This window comes from Antechinus flavipes, chromosome 6, assembly GCF_016432865.1.
Source record: "Antechinus flavipes isolate AdamAnt ecotype Samford, QLD, Australia chromosome 6, AdamAnt_v2, whole genome shotgun sequence".
NCBI classification, from domain to species: Eukaryota; Metazoa; Chordata; class Mammalia; order Dasyuromorphia; family Dasyuridae; genus Antechinus; species Antechinus flavipes.
In genome coordinates this window covers 67,076,858-67,096,638 of record NC_067403.1, presented here as the reverse complement: position 1 = coordinate 67,096,638, position 19,781 = coordinate 67,076,858, and the positions used below count along the sequence as shown (strand labels likewise).

The 19,781-nt window shown below is 36.0% G+C and overlaps 2 protein-coding genes across 3 annotated transcripts in view; both read left to right on the top strand.

Moving 5' to 3' along the window:
- The window catches only part of MGAT4D (MGAT4 family member D), a 116,724-nt gene extending 109,562 nt beyond the window's left edge, over positions 1-7,162 (top strand). The window contains exons 12-15 of the mRNA XM_051964597.1: positions 1,163-1,241; positions 1,344-1,425; positions 4,259-4,371; positions 5,756-7,162. Of these exons, the coding sequence (XP_051820557.1) occupies positions 1,163-1,241; positions 1,344-1,425; positions 4,259-4,371; positions 5,756-5,776 (295 nt within the window). The 3' untranslated portion in view covers positions 5,777-7,162. The remainder of the gene's footprint in view (positions 1-1,162; positions 1,242-1,343; positions 1,426-4,258; positions 4,372-5,755) is intronic.
- A 9,002-nt stretch (positions 7,163-16,164) lies between these two features.
- CLGN (calmegin) overlaps positions 16,165-19,781 on the top strand; it is a 70,231-nt gene continuing 66,614 nt past the window's right edge. The window contains exon 1 of one of the 2 annotated variants that reach the window (XM_051964885.1): positions 16,165-16,348. The gene's annotated coding sequence lies outside the window, so the exon portion shown is untranslated. Of the gene's footprint in view, positions 16,349-16,539; positions 16,648-19,781 lie in introns of those variants that run through there. The other variant, XM_051964886.1, reaches the window with a different exon arrangement.

Sequence of the window (19,781 nt, the reverse complement as noted above, 5' to 3'; positions counted from 1 at the left end):
AAATATTAAAGTAATGTATGCAGATTATTTTTTAACAAAATAAAACATTGTTTTTCATGAATCACAAGGCATAGGCATAAAATGATTTTTGAAAAATATATTAAAATATATAAATTGAAAACTAGCATTATGGGGAAACACTAGAAATTTTCTCAATAAATACAAGAGGAAAGCACAGTTGTTCCCTTCTCCCCTGTTATTTGATTTGTTTTTTCACTGTGCTTTTTCAATGGCCTTCCCATATAACCAGAACACATTTCTCTCTCCAGTTTCTCCTCATAGAGTTCCTCTGTGATTCACTACCCTTAGGATTCACTTCAAGCTTTATTACCTGCATGAAACCTTTCATATTCCCCAAACTACAATAGTCCTCTCTTCACAGTGGCCCTTTATCTGATGCCTTTGTATACATTTAACTTTATTCACTTTATATAATTTATATATGTATTTGTCTTCTAATTAGAATATAAATTCATTGCAAGTAGGAATTGTATCATTTTTTGTATTTGTATCCTTGGTGCCATGCTATAGTGCTCCCCATATACAAATGTTCAGTAAATGTTTGTTGATTAGTTCCCCTCCCCTTTTGGGAATCTGAATCCACAATTTTTTCTTTTCCTTTCTCTCTAGGGCTGGTTGGTAGTAAGTGCATTGGATATAGTACTAGGCTTATAGTCAGGAAGGCTCATTTCCCTGAGTCTAAATCTGGCCGTAGGCACTTATTAGCTGTGAACCTGGGAAAGTCACTTAGTTCTGTTTTCCTCAATTTCTTCTGTAAAATGAACTGGAGAAAGAAATGGCAAACTATTCCAGTATCTCTGCCAAGAAAACCCCATATGGGTTCTTTGAGACCTGTGGGATTCTTGTCTCAAATTCTTACATTGGTCAGCATTCTTGGAAAGCTTTCATTTTTCTTGACATCACAAGAATATCAGTGAAGTACACAAGCTCTCTAATAGATATCTTTTACATTCTTCACCTTATTTACACAAAAGAATCCAAAATACAGCCATTCCCTTTAAATTTTGTCTTTGGACAGGTTAGGTTTTTTTGTTGTTGTTGTTACCAGGGTCAGTAAATAATGTATCATTTTTCCACAGATTACTAAAATATATATTTGTATTTGGTTTTTTTTGTGTGTGTGTGTGTGTGTGTGGGACAGGTATGTTTTTACAAGTGGAAATGTTCAACATCCTGGAGATAAGCTGTACAATACCATTGTAGAAATTTTACCTGAAAATGTAAGTATTCAATTTTTAATTAGTATATGGAGAAACAGATTTTATTATGACAGAAATTTAGAAGAAACCACTAAATGTATCCAATTTTTTTCTTTGTTTCAGGAAACAGATTTTTTATCAAATTTGCTAAGAAATGGAAGTAATTTTAACTATGAAGCAACCAGTAATGGGTTTTTTAAAATAGGTAAATTATCTACTACCATCTGGATATTGAAACCATTAGTTCTTAAACAAATTTAAAAAAAAAAAAAAAACAGTTGAAATCTCTTTGTCTTAGAAATGCAATACTCCAAAACTAGACAGTCATTGGATACTGTGATATGGATTTTTAAATATCAAAGTGTGAGACACCGCACATGCTCTAGTGCACTCTAGTGCTCAGGAATGAATATTGATAGAACTTGATTATTTTAAAAATTGTTCTTGTAATTATACATAGAGAAGTATTTATTCTTCAATGTTTCCTCTTTTTCCTTGAGATGAAAAAATGATTTCAGTATGCTGAAATACTGAAAACCTTTAGATTGTCAAATTGTGAAATCTATGTAGAAGAAATATTTTATTTTCCTCTTCCCTAAAAGTGTAATTTTTAGATCTTTTAAAAATACTAATGTTTAAATTCAGATACATAATAATCAGCACTGTTGGATTGGATGGTACAGATATAACATTTTAATATGAATCCTACTGTATTATAGAATTGAACCAGGTCATTGTGTGCTTTAAAAAAAATGTTACTTTTATGCTAAAAAATTTTTCTCATATCATTCATTACCTTCTTTTATCTGAACTTTAACTGTACTTATCCATTTAAAAAATTTTGTTAAATTGATTTTTATAACATTTTCCTTTCTCCCCATCCCAACAATCTCTCTCTTTTTACAATGTATACATCTTGAGTAAAAGTAATCAACATGATGTTCACATTTGAATGTGTATGCATCATTTCTGTCCTAGTCCTATCTGGGAACTATAACTATAAGGATCACAGATGAAGATCTGGAATGACTTGAGAGATCATTTAGCCTCACTCCCTTAGTCATATAGGTTGTGTGCATCAGAGGTAGGATTTGAACACCCATCCCCTGACCCTCAGCATCAGTAATTTTTGCAGTGAACAGCATGGTGATCGTAGTGATGGTAGAAGAAGAGGTGGTTGGGATTGTCCTCTGGAACCAAAATTAATCATTGCCTTTAAAATGAGTTCAGTTTCCTTATAACAGTTCTATTTTCATTTCATTCATGACTTATTATAGTCATTTTGTATTTTTTCAAAGTATGCTTTTTTTATTTTAACCTTTGCATCAGTATATTTAGTCAGTGATTTTAGTTTTTCTTAATAGGTGACCATCTTCACATTGCTGAACAAATTCTATTTTTCATTAAATTGTTACTCTAGTTTGCATTTTTTTCTTATTGTTGTTGCATCCCTCCTGCCTTTTTTGTTTCATCTTTAGTCCCTTTTTTTTTTCATTCTTCACAGATTTGGGTTAATTTTATGTGTTTGTATTCTCTATAATAATACTATTAGTCATTTATGTATTTATTTTTGGAAAGAGAAACCTTTTTTATTCTGAATACACAGTTGTTCCTCTTTGGAAGCAGCATGGTACATTAGAAAGAATATCTGTTTATGGCACAGAACTCTGGTTGTGTTCTGCTACTTGTCTGTCTGATTTGTTCACTCTACCTCTCTCTTCTTCACTTCCTCATCTGAAAATAAAGGTGTTATCTCATTTGTATTTGTATCCCCAGTACTACACTGATCAGCTTATTAAAATGTTTACTGATTGATTAGATAATTTTGGAGATCGCCATTATTTGCTTTAATTGCTGGCCAAATTAAGGATTTTGTAGTATATCTAGAATTGGGAAACTGTATTGACTCTTGTTGATTCTAGTCAAGTCCCTTAACTCTCCAGGGCTTTGATTTTCTCATCTATCTAATGAGGGGAAGATCCCTTGTAGTACTTGTATTCTCTAATTTTTTCAGATTGAACTCTAAATCTCTACTTGACATTGTTTCATTATTGACCTAAAATCTACATCAGTTTTAGTGAAATAATATAAAGTGCTTCTTTTTGTGGTACATCCACTAAGCCTATATTTCCACAGAATTCTTTTGGAAACTTTTGCATACATTCTCAGAGTGTACTTTCCATTAGAGCAGTCTTTTTTTTTTTTTAAGTTATATTTTATTTATGCATTTTGTTATATAACTACCTCTCCCATGGTACCTATCATTACATAAAAAAACCCAACCAAAAAACCCCCAATTTCATTCCTTAAAAACCAGGTTAGCACAATCATCTATTAAATATATTAAAGAAAAGTAAAATAGAGTTTTATGTGAAAGCATTTGTGGGAAGAGTACTTTGTAAATTTTAGTCTTATGTAAATTTGAACCATTATTATCAATTTAGAAGATGTGGGTTTTGAAAGACCAAGAACTATATAAAAACAAAATTGACAAAGATCATAAAAGAGAAATAGTCAATGTGTACACATATGTGTGTGTGTGTGCGTGTGTGTGTGTGTGTGTGTATGGGTATGTATGTAAATATATTTTAGTGGATTGGGAGTTGATCAGAGAAATTTATTTTTTTTATTGTTGGTTAGTTTTGCAGTACCGCTTTTTTCTCTTTTTAAAAAAAGTTTCAAAAAATAATTTGCTATGAAGACCATGTGGAAGGACATATTAAAAATGAATATGATGTTAAACTAAAAAGTAGCAATGAAAATAAAGTCTTAAAAGGTTATATATAAAAAAATCTTATCACAGCAACAAAATTTTATATATCCATAAATGCATAGGAGATCAGAAGTATATGCAGTAATTAAAATACTCTTAGGGTTGATATTGTTATCTCTAAATTAAAATGGAATTTTGTAGTCTTGTTTAATATTAAATTCCTTATTGTTTGTGTTGAATTAAAATTTTACAAATTAATGTGAATGTCAGAATAAAAATAAATATATAAAAAAGTAATCTCTTTTTTCCCCCCCATTTCCCAAAGATACATTTGAAGATGGAGTAGCACAAGGCATCATAAATCCTGCAGCAGGAAAAATCAAGGCTTTTCGTTTAACTGTGTTGTCAGATTCATCTGTGTGGGCTATAGTAGATGAGGTAAGATTTAAACTAACATTGCTACAAAGTTCTCTTCACATGTGAAATGTAAGCAGTGTATCTTGAGTTTTAAGGGCACTTTCCTATCATTTGGTAGTAGCTGAATAAAGTAAAATTTTTCTTCATAAATATTGCTGCATTTTTTAACACTAAAAAATTTCCTTTTACTTTAAAATAATATAGAAGATATCATTAGTATGTTTAACCATATCCTATGTCTATTTCCAAAATGTTTATTATCAATACACTATTTTATTATTCTTAACACCCAAATTCATTTTGAATTTGCATTAGATTTTCTCTTAGTTTTTTTATTTTTTAGCAGAAATTTCAAGTAGCTTCTATATATGTAGTGTCATATGAGTTTATTAATGATTATTTTATTCAGACAAGTGTGCTTGGTAGGTTTCCTTATGACAATAATTTACATTTATTGATATCTTTAGATTTTTATCACCAACAACCTTTCGGGGTATGTTCTAAAAATTTTTTTTGCAAATAAAAAATATGATGATTAAAAATTTTGAGACATAATTTCTGGGTAATTTAATCATTTTATTAACAGGGATAGCACATTTATTAATAAAAGATTATTTGGCGTCTCTCTTAGGTCAAAGATAATATTGGCAGCAGGCTCATAGTTTATGTGTCCTGTGCTGAGTAGGTGTTACTCAGGTTACTTAAATCAATCCTGATTGGTTAACAGTTAATGAGTTTATATTTTTGTGAGGCGCTTATAATGGTATCATGTTACTCTTGGATTCAGATACTATCTCTGTACCCAGGCCATCCTCACACTTGGGTAATCTATTAAAGAATTAATGCTCCACTTAAGCCTGAGTAGAACAGGTTAGCTACTCTACCTGGGTGGAATCTGAACAAGAAAGTTAGTCCAAGTTAGATAATGATCTCATTATCGGCAATGACTAAATATTTAAAAATCTGGACCCTAGAAAAGCAGGAAAATTCTGGATCTCCCATTATAATTGGTTATTAATAATCATTTTTCTCAGGAAACCAAAGCTCTGAGAAGTTGTGTCCTACCTTTAATCATATTTACTGGTGTTCATGTTTCTGCCTCTCCCCCAGAACGTAAGCTCTTTGAGGGCAGGAACTTTTTTCACTAGCTCAAGCTATACTTGGGCTTTCAGCTTTCAATGTTATACCATGATAATATGGACAATTCCCTAAAATAATAGACTTTTTAGTAATGACAAGTTCAAAAAAGTTGGAAAAAGTTCTAAAGTTGGTAAAACATGAAACTGGGGAATAGATTGTTATATTCATGATATTCTTTAAGCCAATCTTTAATTAAGTCCTTCAGATCAACTAATCTGAAGTTATTTTCACATTATAACCGTCTTCTTTTCTTTTTCTGTTTCAGATATTTATCAAGACAAATTGAAACTATAAACCACCAAGAGTCATGATACATATTAGAATCTGATAGACTACTTTGAATATCAGACCATCTATTGCTAACTTGTTTGGAAGTAATTATTGTAAGATGAAAAATAGTAACAAGTGGACTTTAAATTTTTGAGGGTTTTTTTTTAAGAAGAAAAAAAAAATGAACCTTTTTATGCAGAATATTTTTGCCCTGGAGAACTTGAATACTAAGCAACTATGTATAATATATAAATAATGAAGTCAAGGACTTTTAAAATAAATAATATTTTTATCAATTTAGATAAGAATTTATGATGTATAAATGTATAATATGTATATATATATACACACATAGATAATGTGTGTATGTATATTTAAAATCATACCACCTTTGACAAAGCTAGGCTTTCATTGACCTTCTTCATGTCCTGAGATTCCTTGAGTGGAAGCCAGTCATTAATTTGGGTATGAGTTGGGAGAAGTGTCAAATCCATATTAAAAGAGTGGCTATAGATTAGAGAGTCACACCTCTCATCTGACCTGCTTTATCAGTCTTCAGCCAAATATTGAGATCACTTTATATTCCACTATTTCTTCTTCTACTACCTCACCCACCATGTGCCCTCCCGACTTAATACACTACATTCTGATAATTTTTATGGAATGCTTATCATGCTACCTCTGTCCATGTATCTCATTTGTTCACTGAAAAAAAATATACATTTTTTTTTTTTAATGAAATCTTCCCAAGGGTCTAACAGGTTATTAGGAAGGTCGATTTACCTGATATTTGTATGGTCTTGGGGAAAAAGGGGGAATTTAATTTTGTTGTCTTTTCACTAAGAGAGTGAATTTCAGAAAACTATTAAAATTATAGTATGTTGTATATTTCCAGTTTAAGTTTTTTATAGACATAAAAAACATTTTAAAATTGGAAAGACATTATTTTCTATATTTCTGTATTTCTCTACCTGTCAGAGTATTAAGATCCTTGGGCAGAGGAGGTTTGGGTGGCATGTTAATGCTATTAGTATTAGTAGGTAATGCTAATAGTGCTTCTTTTATCTCCTAATCTGAACAAGGTGCACTTTAAGAAATAAATGTTAAATAAAAATTCAAGCAAACATATCCTAAAATGAGAAGGGGTAAAAGAAGTAGTATGATAGTAAGTTGGGGGAAAGAGATCTACCCATTCTTCAGTGCCTAAGAAGGAGATGAAAACTCTCAAGCCAAATTAACACATGAAAAATTTTAAGCTAAAACTAAATGTGAGTTGCTTTAAGAACTTACATATGTTTGTATGGATGCTACAGTTTCAGTTTTGTTTTTAAAATTATAATAGAGCTATTAAAAACTGTCTATTTTTAAAAATAAATAATAAATATATGTATATGCAGTACAATATGCACTTCATTCTGTCCTTTTCTAAAAAGCATCATCTTTTGTATAAATCCCATGATCAATTTCCCCAAATTCTAATGCCTTCTTTCATATCTAATTATTTTGTATATATTTGTATTTATAAGCTTTATTTTTATGTGAAATATATTTCATATTTATTGTTTTCCCCATTGGAATATAAATCCCTTTTTAATAGGAATAATTTAATTTTATCTACTTGTATCTTTGGTGCCTAAAACAGTATCGGCACATAGTAGGTACTTAGCAAATACATGATTGATAAAATTTCTGTTTTAGTCATGTAAATTTACTTAGCAAAATTTAGAAGAAAATTTAGCCATAGTTTGCTACTCATAATATTGCTCATTTAAGTCAATTCACAACTCTTTCATTCGCTGTGTATAAAAGAGTAGAAATTGGACCCAGGTGAGGAAACTCTCTATTCTAACTCTGGCCAGAATAATCTCTACAATTTTGAGTCACCTGCAAGCACTGAAACAATCAGTACTTTGCCTAGGCCTTTAGGGAATGTCAGAGTAAGACTTGAACTCAGTTCCTCTTTACTACTGGGCCACTTCTAGATCCACTAATCTACTATAATATTTATCAATGAATACAATTAATTACCATACATGAAAGCTGACTTTTGGCTAAAGAAACGCATCTATTGGCCTGGTTGTTTTGTTTAATTTGAAAATTGTGGTGGATCAGCTAAGATTTATAAATCAAATCAACTATTATTGGTAGCTTATATGGAAAACTTGCAGTAAGAAAAATCACATGGCTATCTGGCATTATAAACCCAATGGGCTCCCTAAAGATGCAGCTTTTTTTTGGGGGGGGGTGAGGCAATTGGGGTTAAGTGACTTGCCCAGGGTCACACATACGTGTTAAGTGTCTGAGGCTAGATTTGAATTCCCGTCCTCCTGACCCCGGGGCTGGTACTTGGCCGGCCCATGAGCACTTGATATTTTTCCACTTGTTTAGATCTAACTTTGTATGTTTTGTGATTATGTAATTATAGTTCATGGCTTTATCTTAGCAGATAGACTCAAATATTTTATATTATTTCCATCTATTTTAAATGGGATATTTTTTTCTATCTCTTGCTTTTGGACTTTGTTGGCAACATATAGAAATACCAGTGATTTATGGGGATTTATTTTGTATCTGCAAATTTGCTAAAGTTGTTTCTAGTAGTTTTTTTAGTGCATTTTCTAAGTATACCATCATCTCATCTACAAAAAGTGATAATTTTGTTTACTCATTACCTACTCTTAATTCCTTCAACTTGTTTTTCTTTTATTGCTAATGTCATCATTTCTAATACATGTTGAATAGTAACAGTGGTAGCAAGCAACCTTCTTTTGCCCCTAATCTTATTGGTAATGTTTCTAGTTTATCTCTATTACATACAATGCTTGCTGATAGTTTTATATAGATGTTGTTTATCTTTTTAAGGAAAACTCCACTTCTTCCTCTGCTTTCTGATGTTTTTAATAGGAATGGGTGCTGTATTTTGTATCTTTTTAAGCAGCTATTTCCAAGTGAGCCAAAGAATCTCAGTAGACTCTTTATTACTACTAGTAGAAAAACATAATACCAAAAATTGGTTAAGAATATTATCTATGCAGAAATGTGCTTGGTAATTTTAAAAATACTCTCATTGATAGTATAAAGAAGTCATGAAGAAAAAATGAAGAACTATTAAAGAATACAGTTCTGGGACTTAGCAAATATTTAATAAAACGCAAATTTGACATAATTAAAATTGACAATTTTTAAAAAGGTTCCCCAAAGTAAAATTTTTTCATCATACCAACAAGGTACTTATTAACTATATAAGTATTTATTAGTATTAAAGGTACTCACTATATTATAGGCATTCCTTGTGTTATGTATAAGATTTCACCATTTATAAAATTGGTAAATATAAGTAGGAACTTGGACTATGTTATAAAAATCTTGACTTGTTGGAATTTTGAATCATTCATTGGGCATGTATTACTTTGCCTCTGCTTCATTCTTCCCACAGCACCAGTAGTCACAAGCAGTGGCTAAAGAGATGTATCCAAGGTCCTTGAAACAGCGGGGGAGTTCCCACTACTTCTGTTACTAAGTTGCCTCTACAAGGTCTACAGGGCCTCTCTAAACTAAGATGTTACAACTGGGTGATCTTAGGTAGCAAAATAATCCATTCAATCAAATGAAAAGTTTATATAATTAGGTAGTTTCATGCAAATATATGTATGGCAAAGTCTGAATGTGTCCCTTTCCAAATTCTCAACGATCTGAGTTCAAATCTAGCCTTAGACACTAGCTGTGTGACTGGGCAAATCAATTGATCTTATATAATTTATTGGTCAAGGAAATGGCAAACCCCCTCCAATATCTTTACTAAGAAAACCCCATGGACAGTATTAACATGTGCTGTCAAGATAGAGATTTCAGGCGCCTGAAAATTACTTCTCCACTTCTGCCTTAGCCTATCTTGTCCTGCTCTTCAGTTTTATCTGCTGCATTACTACTCTAAGCCATAAAATCAGTTTTTGGACTCTGCTGCTCCACTGTCCAGATTGGCAACCTAGCTGTCCTAGGCAACCTCCTGGGGGAAATCATTAGTATTGCAATGTTGATTGAGGGCAAATATGTATTCTTTTATCTTATAAACATTCTAATGATTTTATATTAATAAAGAAAATTTTAAATATATCTTGAGTCTTAGTCATGTCGTGTTCAAGTCATTATTTCCAAACTAGACAGTTTGAGTCTTTCCATTTCAAGAAGCATTTTTAAGCATGATGAGGCATTAGGGTAGGAACTGTGGGAGTTAAAACATTTAGGAAAGGGATAATTTCTACCCTTATTCAACTTTCTTTTTGAAGTGAATAAAAACTAGAGATATGAAAAATATGATTGTCCTCCGTGTACAAGTCATTGCTGGGAGTAAGGTACATTAATTTTTCAGGTTCCCAAGGATTCATTGAGGATATACTAATATGTCTGTCTCCCTGAGCACCTAATTAGCAGTGCATGATTTAGGTACCTCCTGAGCTCTATGTTATCTTTTGCTCCCAGAAGAATTCCAAGTACGTGACTTCAGGTAGGTGGAGAGGGACAACAGCGGTCCTCTGGGTTCTTTCCAGAAGGCTTACCTCTTGATTGAGGGGAGAATTCCACTATAAAATCAGTTTCTGACCTCTTGATTGAGGAGAGAATTCCACTATAAAATCAGTTTCTGAAACACATGCTTTGTGCAATTTCTGCTTTGACAAGACTGCTGTTAATTACCACTACTTGCTTTTACTCTCTCATTCATTCCACAAACATTTACTAAGCATCCATAATGTGACAGGCATTATGCTAAGAACTCCAGGAGTAACCCTGAGGATTTGTGGTTTCTTATACCAATTGGATATAACCCTATAATTCCTCATCCAATTCTCTGACATCCAAGAGAATTCTATTAGTATTTATAAAAATACTTAATAAGAGAAAGCAGCTAGGTGGCTCAGTGTATAGATCCTTAAGCTTGGCATCAGGAAGATCTGAGTTCAAATCTAGCCTTAGACACTAGCTGTGTGACTGGGCAAATCAATTGATCTTATATAATTTATTGGACAAGGAAATGGCAAACCCCCTCCAATATCTTTACTAAGAAAACCCCATGGACAGTATTAACATGTTATGATCCTTAGTTTCACAAAGACTTGGACACTACTGAATGACTAATTTACTAAGAAGGTATAGAAAGAATAGTAGAAACACAATACTGCTTCCTCCACTCCCAAAACAAGGTCTGAGGGAAGAGTGGACCCAATCTTAAAATAAATTTAGTTAAATAATAAAGAGCCCATGGAGCTGATTAAGATCTCAAGATTTCCTGTCCCTGGCATTCCTTTTCTCCACTTTTGGAGTCTTCATGTGGCTTCCTGCCTGTCTCTAGATCAATACCTTTTTTGAATCCATAATATTTCTATCACACAACATACTATTTTTCCTACTTCCATTTCTTGTCATCAATTACTACCACTGAAGGAGATGCTACTGCCTGACAGATTTCTTGGTTACCTGAGCTATGGCTTCTCAGAATACTTATTTGTGTAAGATCTGGACAGAATGTACTCAAAAGAAACAGGTGATATATTTGCATATGTGAGAAATAGGGTAGTTGGGCTTGGCTCTACCCATCTCACAACTATTCTGTTGTATACAGAATATATATTTTTGTATATCTACCCATCTCACAACTATTCTGTTGTATACAGAATATATATTTTTGTATATATATTTGCAGATAATATATATATATATATATATATATATATATTTATATTTATATACAATATACAAACTTTATATACATTTCTGGCTCAACCCTCCCTGAGTCATCAGTCCTAGCTTCTCAGGAGATTATGTCACAGCACACAGTAGCAGCTCCTCAATCATGATGGCTAGAAACAGGTTTCCCAAAGTTCCCTGTGTTGGACTGGACCCAGGTAGGAATATCTGTACACGTTCTGTAGTTGTCTCCTGGGAGGTGGAATTCAAACATACTGGGTCTTCATTGATCAGTCTCCCTTTACATTATGAACAAACATACCTTAAAAGTGTAGTGGATGAACAAACGTACCTTAAAAGCATGGTGTTACATTAGCTTCAAGAGTAGAGCGTGTTATCTTCATTCTGTGAAATTTGTGTTGTGTCTGTGTCTTAGTGTGGGCAGCAAGCCAACAAATCTGGCTTCAAACACCCTGTTTCCCTCTGTTCCTCACATGTGAAATGAACTGGAGAAAGAAACGGGCAAATCACTCAATTCTTTGTCAAGAAAACTCTAAAAGGAGTCGCAAATAGACATGACTGGAACGATTGAATAAATGTCTTAAGTGTACACATTTAAGTTTAGTTCAGCAGAATAAGTTTAAAACCCAAAGTTCTCATATTTTGCTGAGGAACACATAGATGCCTATATGCATGGAGTCTATGTGTGTATATATGTGTATGAGTATTTCCCCAGTGTGAGAATCTGAATGTTCTGATGATTCAATATTTAAAGGATGTTTATAAATAACAATTTAGCAGGAATGTGCTACAATCAAATGAAAAGTTTATATAATTAGGTAGTTTCATGCAAATATATGTATGGCAAAGTCTGAATGTGTCCCTTTCCAAATTCTAGTAAGGACTAATAAAAATTATTAAAAACATAATAGCAATTATATATTTTTAGTTTCTTTCACAATGAATTCCTTTTTAATTTAGATATTTCAAAACATGGGAACAAAATTAAAAAATCAGAAAAGATTCCAGCAGAGAATATACAATAAATAATAAATCTTTCCTATATAAATGAAAACATTCAACATAAATGGCCACCAAGACAAACTTAAATCCTTTTAATAGGTGACAAGATAAAACAATAGCAATCACATGATATGCGGCAGCAAAAACCTCTGTTGCTTTTCCCTTTAAACAATCATTATTTTTGAATTGGCTGACACACAATAATGAGTCAAATAGGATTCTTGCAATTGGGAGCTTCTCATAAAAAGTTTATTGCTCACAAAAGCAGATACTCCATGAAAGAAAAACGCATATTTTGACAAAAGTCATGACTTAAGTGGCAATCTGTTATACAGTGGGCTATCAGTTGAAGGTAACTTACAATTACAGAAAACACATTATGCATACAATTCATTTTAATTTTTGAAATAAAATGTGTTCATATTTATGCAACAGAATGCTTTACAATCCTTCAAGGCAGGTAATACATGTTTTGTTGTACCAGTTTCGCCAAATTGTTTTGTTTTGAAGAGGGAGAAGGAATCTTATATTAGGACAATTCCCGATTCCAATTCCTTGGTCCACACCTGGAACATCCTGTCCCATCCCATACTCTGCTTCTTATGTATTATTATGTCTGCTTTTTCCTTATTTTCTCTCATGACTAATCACTGCACCCCTTTTATCTTTGAGGTTGGAATCACAGAATCTCACTTGAACTTCAGATGCCTATTTAAATGAATTGTCCCAAAAGTCTTAGTGCAATTCTAAGCTTAAAACTTTGCTATGATTTTTGGAGTACTCTGTGTATCACATCATCTACTAGTAAATGCATAGCCTTCATTTGGAGACTGCAAGCAAGGTAGCAGACCCACCATTCCTGAGACAGTCATTCCCATTTTGCAAAGCTCTAGCTAGTAAATTGTTCCTCACCTTTAAGTGTATAGATGAATCTTTGCAGCTTCCACCCATTATTTCTGGGCTTACCCTGCAGAGCCAAGAACAAATGTTCATATTTGCCACCAAAGTCCTAATTTTCCTTTTTTTCTTACTAAATATTCCCCCAGTCCATCACATTGAAGGGTTCTACTAATCAAGTAACCTTGAATAAGATACTTAGCTCTTCTAATCCTATAAATCAAAGAGATTGGATAAAATAATCTTTGATTTATGTTCCTAACACTAATATTTTATGACATTTTGATGCGTCTGGGAATCTCATGAGGATACTCCTTCCAGCTGTGCAAATCACCACCTGTCCTGAGGATCTCTTGTTCACATAATACATGCTGCTGTAAACTGCATTTTATGGTGGAAAGCAACCAGCATTATATGCTGTTATCTTTTGTTTTCTAAGAGGACCGTGATATCATTGGATGATGTCTTGTGACTCGTGCATGAATTGGATATGTGAGATTGAGCTGTACAACCTCTCTTGCTCCCATCAGCCTCATTCCCTCTTCCTGAGTTACCAAAGCCTATTGGCCAGACAAAAGTCAGGATGATGATGGCCTGGGATGAAGTGAATGACCTCAGCATCCTCAATGTCTGACCAAACTCTAAACATTCCACCGCACCTGCTTCAGCCACCCTCAATGCCCATTCCATCAGAAGAAGTCTTCAAATGTTTGGAGTATCTAATTCACTGACAGGCTTGAGGTTTATTGGTCAGTCTCAACCTGATTTAGCCCATTTGCTGAGATGTTTTACCTGTAAAATGTGAATATTTGTTGATGGTGAGAATAAACTAAGTAACCAAATGTATATATAATCTTAATGATTCAACAGTTCAGATCACAATCATACAAACCTCTCCAAAAATTTGACACAGATATCCAACTCAATGTTTTAGAGGTCTTTCATCCATTTCTCCTAAAGTTGACAGGATACAAGTGAACTGGGTGTCTACTTGTCATCCATCATTCTTGACATATGGGATTGGAATGGGAATGAGAACTGTGATTTCAAAATTCCTGCTTAAGAGAACAGCTGTTGGGTACCTTGAAATTTAGCCTAAAAGTTTTAGCCTAGAAGTGTCAAAGTCAAAAAGAGGACCACTAAACCATTCCTAAGGATTCTTGTGAACTGCATATTGATTTAGTTTTAAAATGAAAAACATTGTGTTATTGTATTTTTATTTGGTTAAATATTTCTCACATTTTCATCTGGTCTGGGTTGTATTTGGCAGTGTTATAGGCCACATGTAGCCTGTCTCTGGCCTAGAACACTGAAAGGTCTCAGAGCCAACATGCTCTGGGAAGTAGAATCTAAACCTAGGTTTTCCTGACTTCATTTGTATGTAAGAGGCAGTTGGTGGATAGACACTAGCTGCTTTACTCTGGGCACATCACTTAACCTCTTTGCCTCCATCCCCTGGAGAAGGAAATGGCCAACTTACTCCAGGATCTTTGCTAAGAAATCTCAAGGACTGGCACAGTCACATAACGGGGGGAACATAACACCAAAAAGCATTGGATGAGTTATGTACAATCAGGAAATTTCAGGTGCCACTCAGCTCAAACCTTACCTGAAAAAAATTCCTCTCCGCAATACACAAACTTTTGCTTTCATATTTTCAATGAGGGAACCCGCTATTTCCTGAGGCCATCCATTCCACTTTTGGAGAGCTCTCATTGTTCAAAACTTTTTCTCCTATCACCCATAAAGGTCCTTGTCTGACAATTTATATCAGTAAGTCTGGAACTAAGCCGAACAAAAAAGCAGCCTGGCACGGGGGCAAAGAGCCTGGACTTGGGCGTCTCCAGTCCTGTCCGGGTTTCTTCCTGCCTAGCTGGCTGTGGACAACTCCTTCCACACTAAGTACACTTACACTACTTGAAAGCTGAGTCCACGGCTAAATATTCCCATCCTCAGATACCCGTGCGTGAACCCCCGGCCTCGCTGGCCGCCCAAGTTCCCTTCCTCAGGCGGGGCTGAGCTTCACATAGGGAGACGTTCATAAAGAGGCTACCTACACAAAGCTTGATGGAAAAAAAAAAAAAGAAAAGAAACAACCTGCACTGAGCGCTGAAGCTGAGAGTGGGGGTCACGTTCCTCCCTCCGGCACTGGACAGAGGAAGAAACTAACGTCAGGAGAAATCAAGTCAACCGAAAAACGCTTCAGCAGCCCTTGCCCCAGGGTCCCCCGCACACTTTCCACTGCGCTAAGCGCGAAGTGACCGCCGCGCAAACCTTTGCAACGCGGGCGCTAATACACTCCCGGGTCCTGCCGCAGCCCACAAGGACTATGCGCTCAAGGCCGCGCGATGCCCTACGCTCAGCAACCCGGGGCTTGCGCAGGTGCTTTCCCAGATACCTGGAGACCCAGCTGGGGGAGGGGCGGGAACCCCGCACACATCTGACAACTCGAATTCTCGTGCCTAAGACTCGCGTTCGGAGGTATTTGCCCCCGTATAACTGCTCTGAAGTGAAAGATTCAAGTCGACTTTCCTAGTTAGCAAAGGCTCCCCCAAAGTCTAGATGTTTTTTGGCGTCTGTCCACGCGGGCCCACGGAGCCTAGCTGCCCGAGGGTGTCTCCATTAAAGAGGTGGGGGCACACGTCCGGTATCGCCCAATCTTTGACACGCACCTGTCAGCAAAGCTGCAGCACGAGGGACTCGAGGACCGAGGGAATACCGGGGGGCGCGCGCGGAAGGGCCGCGCGTGCGCAAGGAAGCCCGACGGGGCCCGGCTGCCCAAGGCGGCCCCTCCCCCATCACCGCTGAGCCCCGAGGGGCGCGAGCCCAGTGTGAGTCGCCTCGTGCCGCTCCTTGCGCATGCGCCGTTGGCAGACGCTGTGAAGTGGCCGGCGGCGACTTTGGTTTTGCGGTGGGCTAACCACCCAGTGGCCGCCGGCCGGACAGCCCAAGCGCCGCAACCGAGGGGCCCCCACCCCGAGCACAGGTGCGTGAGCCCGGCCCGGCTGCTGAAGAGGGGACGGGGCGGCGGGCCCAGAGGCGAGCGGCGGAGTCGGAAGAGGAGCCCGGCTCGGGATCGGGAGCCGCCGAAGGGACCCGACGGTCTGGGAGAGGTGTCTTCCTCGATCACAGCGGGGGAGGGAGGTTTGAGTGCGCCCCGGGGTGGGCTGAGGAAAGGGGGAGGGGGCCGGCCTGGGCTGCCAGCGAGTCCGTTAGAGCGGCGGTTGCGGTTCCCTGCCCGGGCGTTGGGCGCTCGAGCGTCACGGAGCCCAGGAGAGCGGACCGGTGAGTAGAGCGCGCCCCCGCGGCTATTCGGGCTCGAGGGTCTAGGGCCCCGAGGGAGCGCGAACGCCCAGGGGGCCTAGAGCTGAGGCAGTGTGCGCCCAGCAGTGAGCGCCACCTGAAGCGGAATGGGGTGGGGGGCTGGAGGGCGCGCGCCCCCGAGGCTGCCGGCTCACTGGCCCGGCCGGTTCCTGACTCCTACGCTTAGCCGCGGCCCCACTGCGAGGTCCGGGAGGGAAGCCGGGCCGTGCGGTCGGAAGAAGCGGATAATTCGACTTCTTGGCCGCGGCCGGGCAGGTTGCCCAGCAGCCCAGATAGAGCCGGAGGTGGGGGTGGGCCCGTCTCGGAGCGCTGTCAGTCCGCTACTGCGCCTAGTGCAGCCCGGAGCCCCTGTGTCCTAGGGGACGGCTGAGACTATTCTGACTTTAATTAATAGCTCTGGGTAAGAGGCTCATTGGACCCGAGAGAGTCTAAACTTGTTTGTTTATGGTTAGTTTATGAGGCTCAGAAGAGAGAAAAAGGATCATTTAAAGGAAGGGAGGATCGTGTTAAGATGCCGCGTAGTGGTTTTGACCACTTTTAAAATATCATGCAGTTATTGCCTTGCTTTTAAGCCTATAGGAGGAATAAAGTTGTTATTCTTTTTGTTTGTGAACTTTAAATTTAATCTCTTCCTGATTAATTCTGCTGTCTGAACATTTAATAGGATAAATTTAGATTATAAATCTTATTCACTGACTTGGTGACAGTTGTATTATGAAGTAATACATTCTGTAAATGGAACACTGTGTTACTTGATTTCGGTACTAAGCAATTTTCTGTTTTTTTTTATTGGAAAATTAAAATTATGATAATTGCAACGTGCCTTAACAAATAGCTTCTGAAACTTATGGAGTGTTATTCGGTAATTTTGACAATTATCTGATTGTTTTCAACATTGTTGGATTGACATTTTATCCATTTTTTCTCTCATAAGTACTTTTATAACCATTTTAGAACTTTGTATTGATTTGCTCCAAGTGTGGGATAGTGGGAAAATCCCTAGCCCTGGAGTAAGATGACTTGGATGGTTCTGATGGTAACTTTCACTTATTACCTGAATGACCTGAAGTGAGTCAGTTAGCCTCCCTAAAAGATCTAAGGTCTTTTACTCCAGATCCATGATCCTTCTGAACATTTTAAACACACTGAAAAGTTCTGCTTAGTATTTATGGAATTTAAAAAAAAAAAACTGAACATATGAGAGTGAAGGAAACCGAATAGAAAGTTATAAATATGGGTGCAAAAATCAATAAAGTTGGTAGCAGGCAAAATGTTCAATCATCACAGATTTTGCTGTTGCTAAAGCCAAAATTCTTTGCCTTAGGAAATTTGACTTGGAGATAAATTGAGCAAATGGCATTTTAGACCCATTCTAATCTTGGTCCTTTTTTTCTGAGGCTGTGGATAAAGAGTACTTGTTTTTATTTCACTCGTTTTCTTTTGATACCCAACATTTTAGTTTGTTGGCATTTGTTCATTTAAAAAGAAACAAACACTTTTTTGGATATCCTAAATAAACATTTGTGGTAGGGTCCTTGGATGAGAAGAAAATTGATTATTCCATTAGAAGTTGTTGTAGTGATCTTATCAGCTTTATTTTAAGAGGTACCCTGACTTCATGTTAGTAGGTGCATACCTATTATTGGTACACACGTATAACCTCAGAATTATATCTGACATTCACAGCATCTTAATGTTTGCATAGTTCTATACATACATTATCTCATTTATACATGCCTGATAACTGACTTAGATAGCTAAGCACTGTCAGTTGAGACAAATCTTTGGCAAGAGTAGTTTTGATTGAATAATGAGGTAAGCAGAGGGCTTAGAATTTATTGAAAGGAAAGGAAGTAGAGGCACCATATATATAAACTGCTTTTTCAAGAAATTTTTTTCAAGAAGTTCAAGAACTCCTTTGACCCCACAATACCACTACTAAAGTCTGGACCCCAAAAAGATGAAAGAAAAAGGACCTATATATATGAGAAAATTGATAGCATCTCTTTGTTGTGACAAAGAATTGGAAACGAAAGAAATGTCCATGAATTGGGGAAAAGACAAAATAAGTTGTGACATATAATTGTGATGGTATACTATTGTCCTTTAAGAAATGGTGAAAGCACTGGATTCAGAAAAATCAACTACATTCCTTTCTCAAAGTTGAACTTACTTATTCATAACTCTTGGGTCTACTCTTTTAATTGAATTTGCCCAATGTACTTTTAATTTAGCACATCTAGGAAAGCATAAAGAATAGCACCAAGTGTACAGACTTGAGCTGCTGTTCATCTCTTATGTGGATGGTGTGGATGGGGGAAAGAAAAAAAATTGAAATCATTTGATAGATAAAGAGTAGAACTGTCAATATCAGCTCAGGCTAAGCTAAGATTCTGTTTCATAATAATTTGTGTTATATTCTAGAACCATTTTACATGGTCCTTGATTTTATGCTTAATTTCTTTCTTTTTTTTTTTTTTTTGTATGTAGAAGTTTTACTTTTCCACCCTTCTTCAAGAGTGCCATGTTTATTTTAACTATTTTATGATATTTGGATTGCCTTGGTCTCTATAATGTATTTTGGCCATTATTTTTGTTTACAAATCTTAGTGCTATATAATTATTGTTACCTGTTAATTTGCTCACATAAATTTTCAGACCTTTTAATCTAGTTCTTTAGTATAATACGAATATTTGTCTAAATATTTTATACTCTGATTTGACTTCTGGCATATGTAGCTACCAATTTATCCATCAACTGTGCTTTTAGAATTTGTCAATAGATAGTTGTATCCTCTATGTTGATATATAAAATTAATTTTCTTAGTCATACACACATATTTTTAAAATCTGCATTTTTTTAAAAATTGAGATTAGTAAAGTCTTAGCAAGTAAAAAGTCAAAATGGATATAGTTTATAGCATATTTATTTTGTGCTTTAATATTTTAGTTAAGACATTCTCATCAGAAGTTATAATTCCTCAAAGAACTTCACTTTGGGGGATCTAACACTATCTCTTTTAAAAAAAAAAAAAGCTTAACACAGGCAAGGAGCATCTTATCAATAAATTAGAGCTGTATATCAACTAATTTTC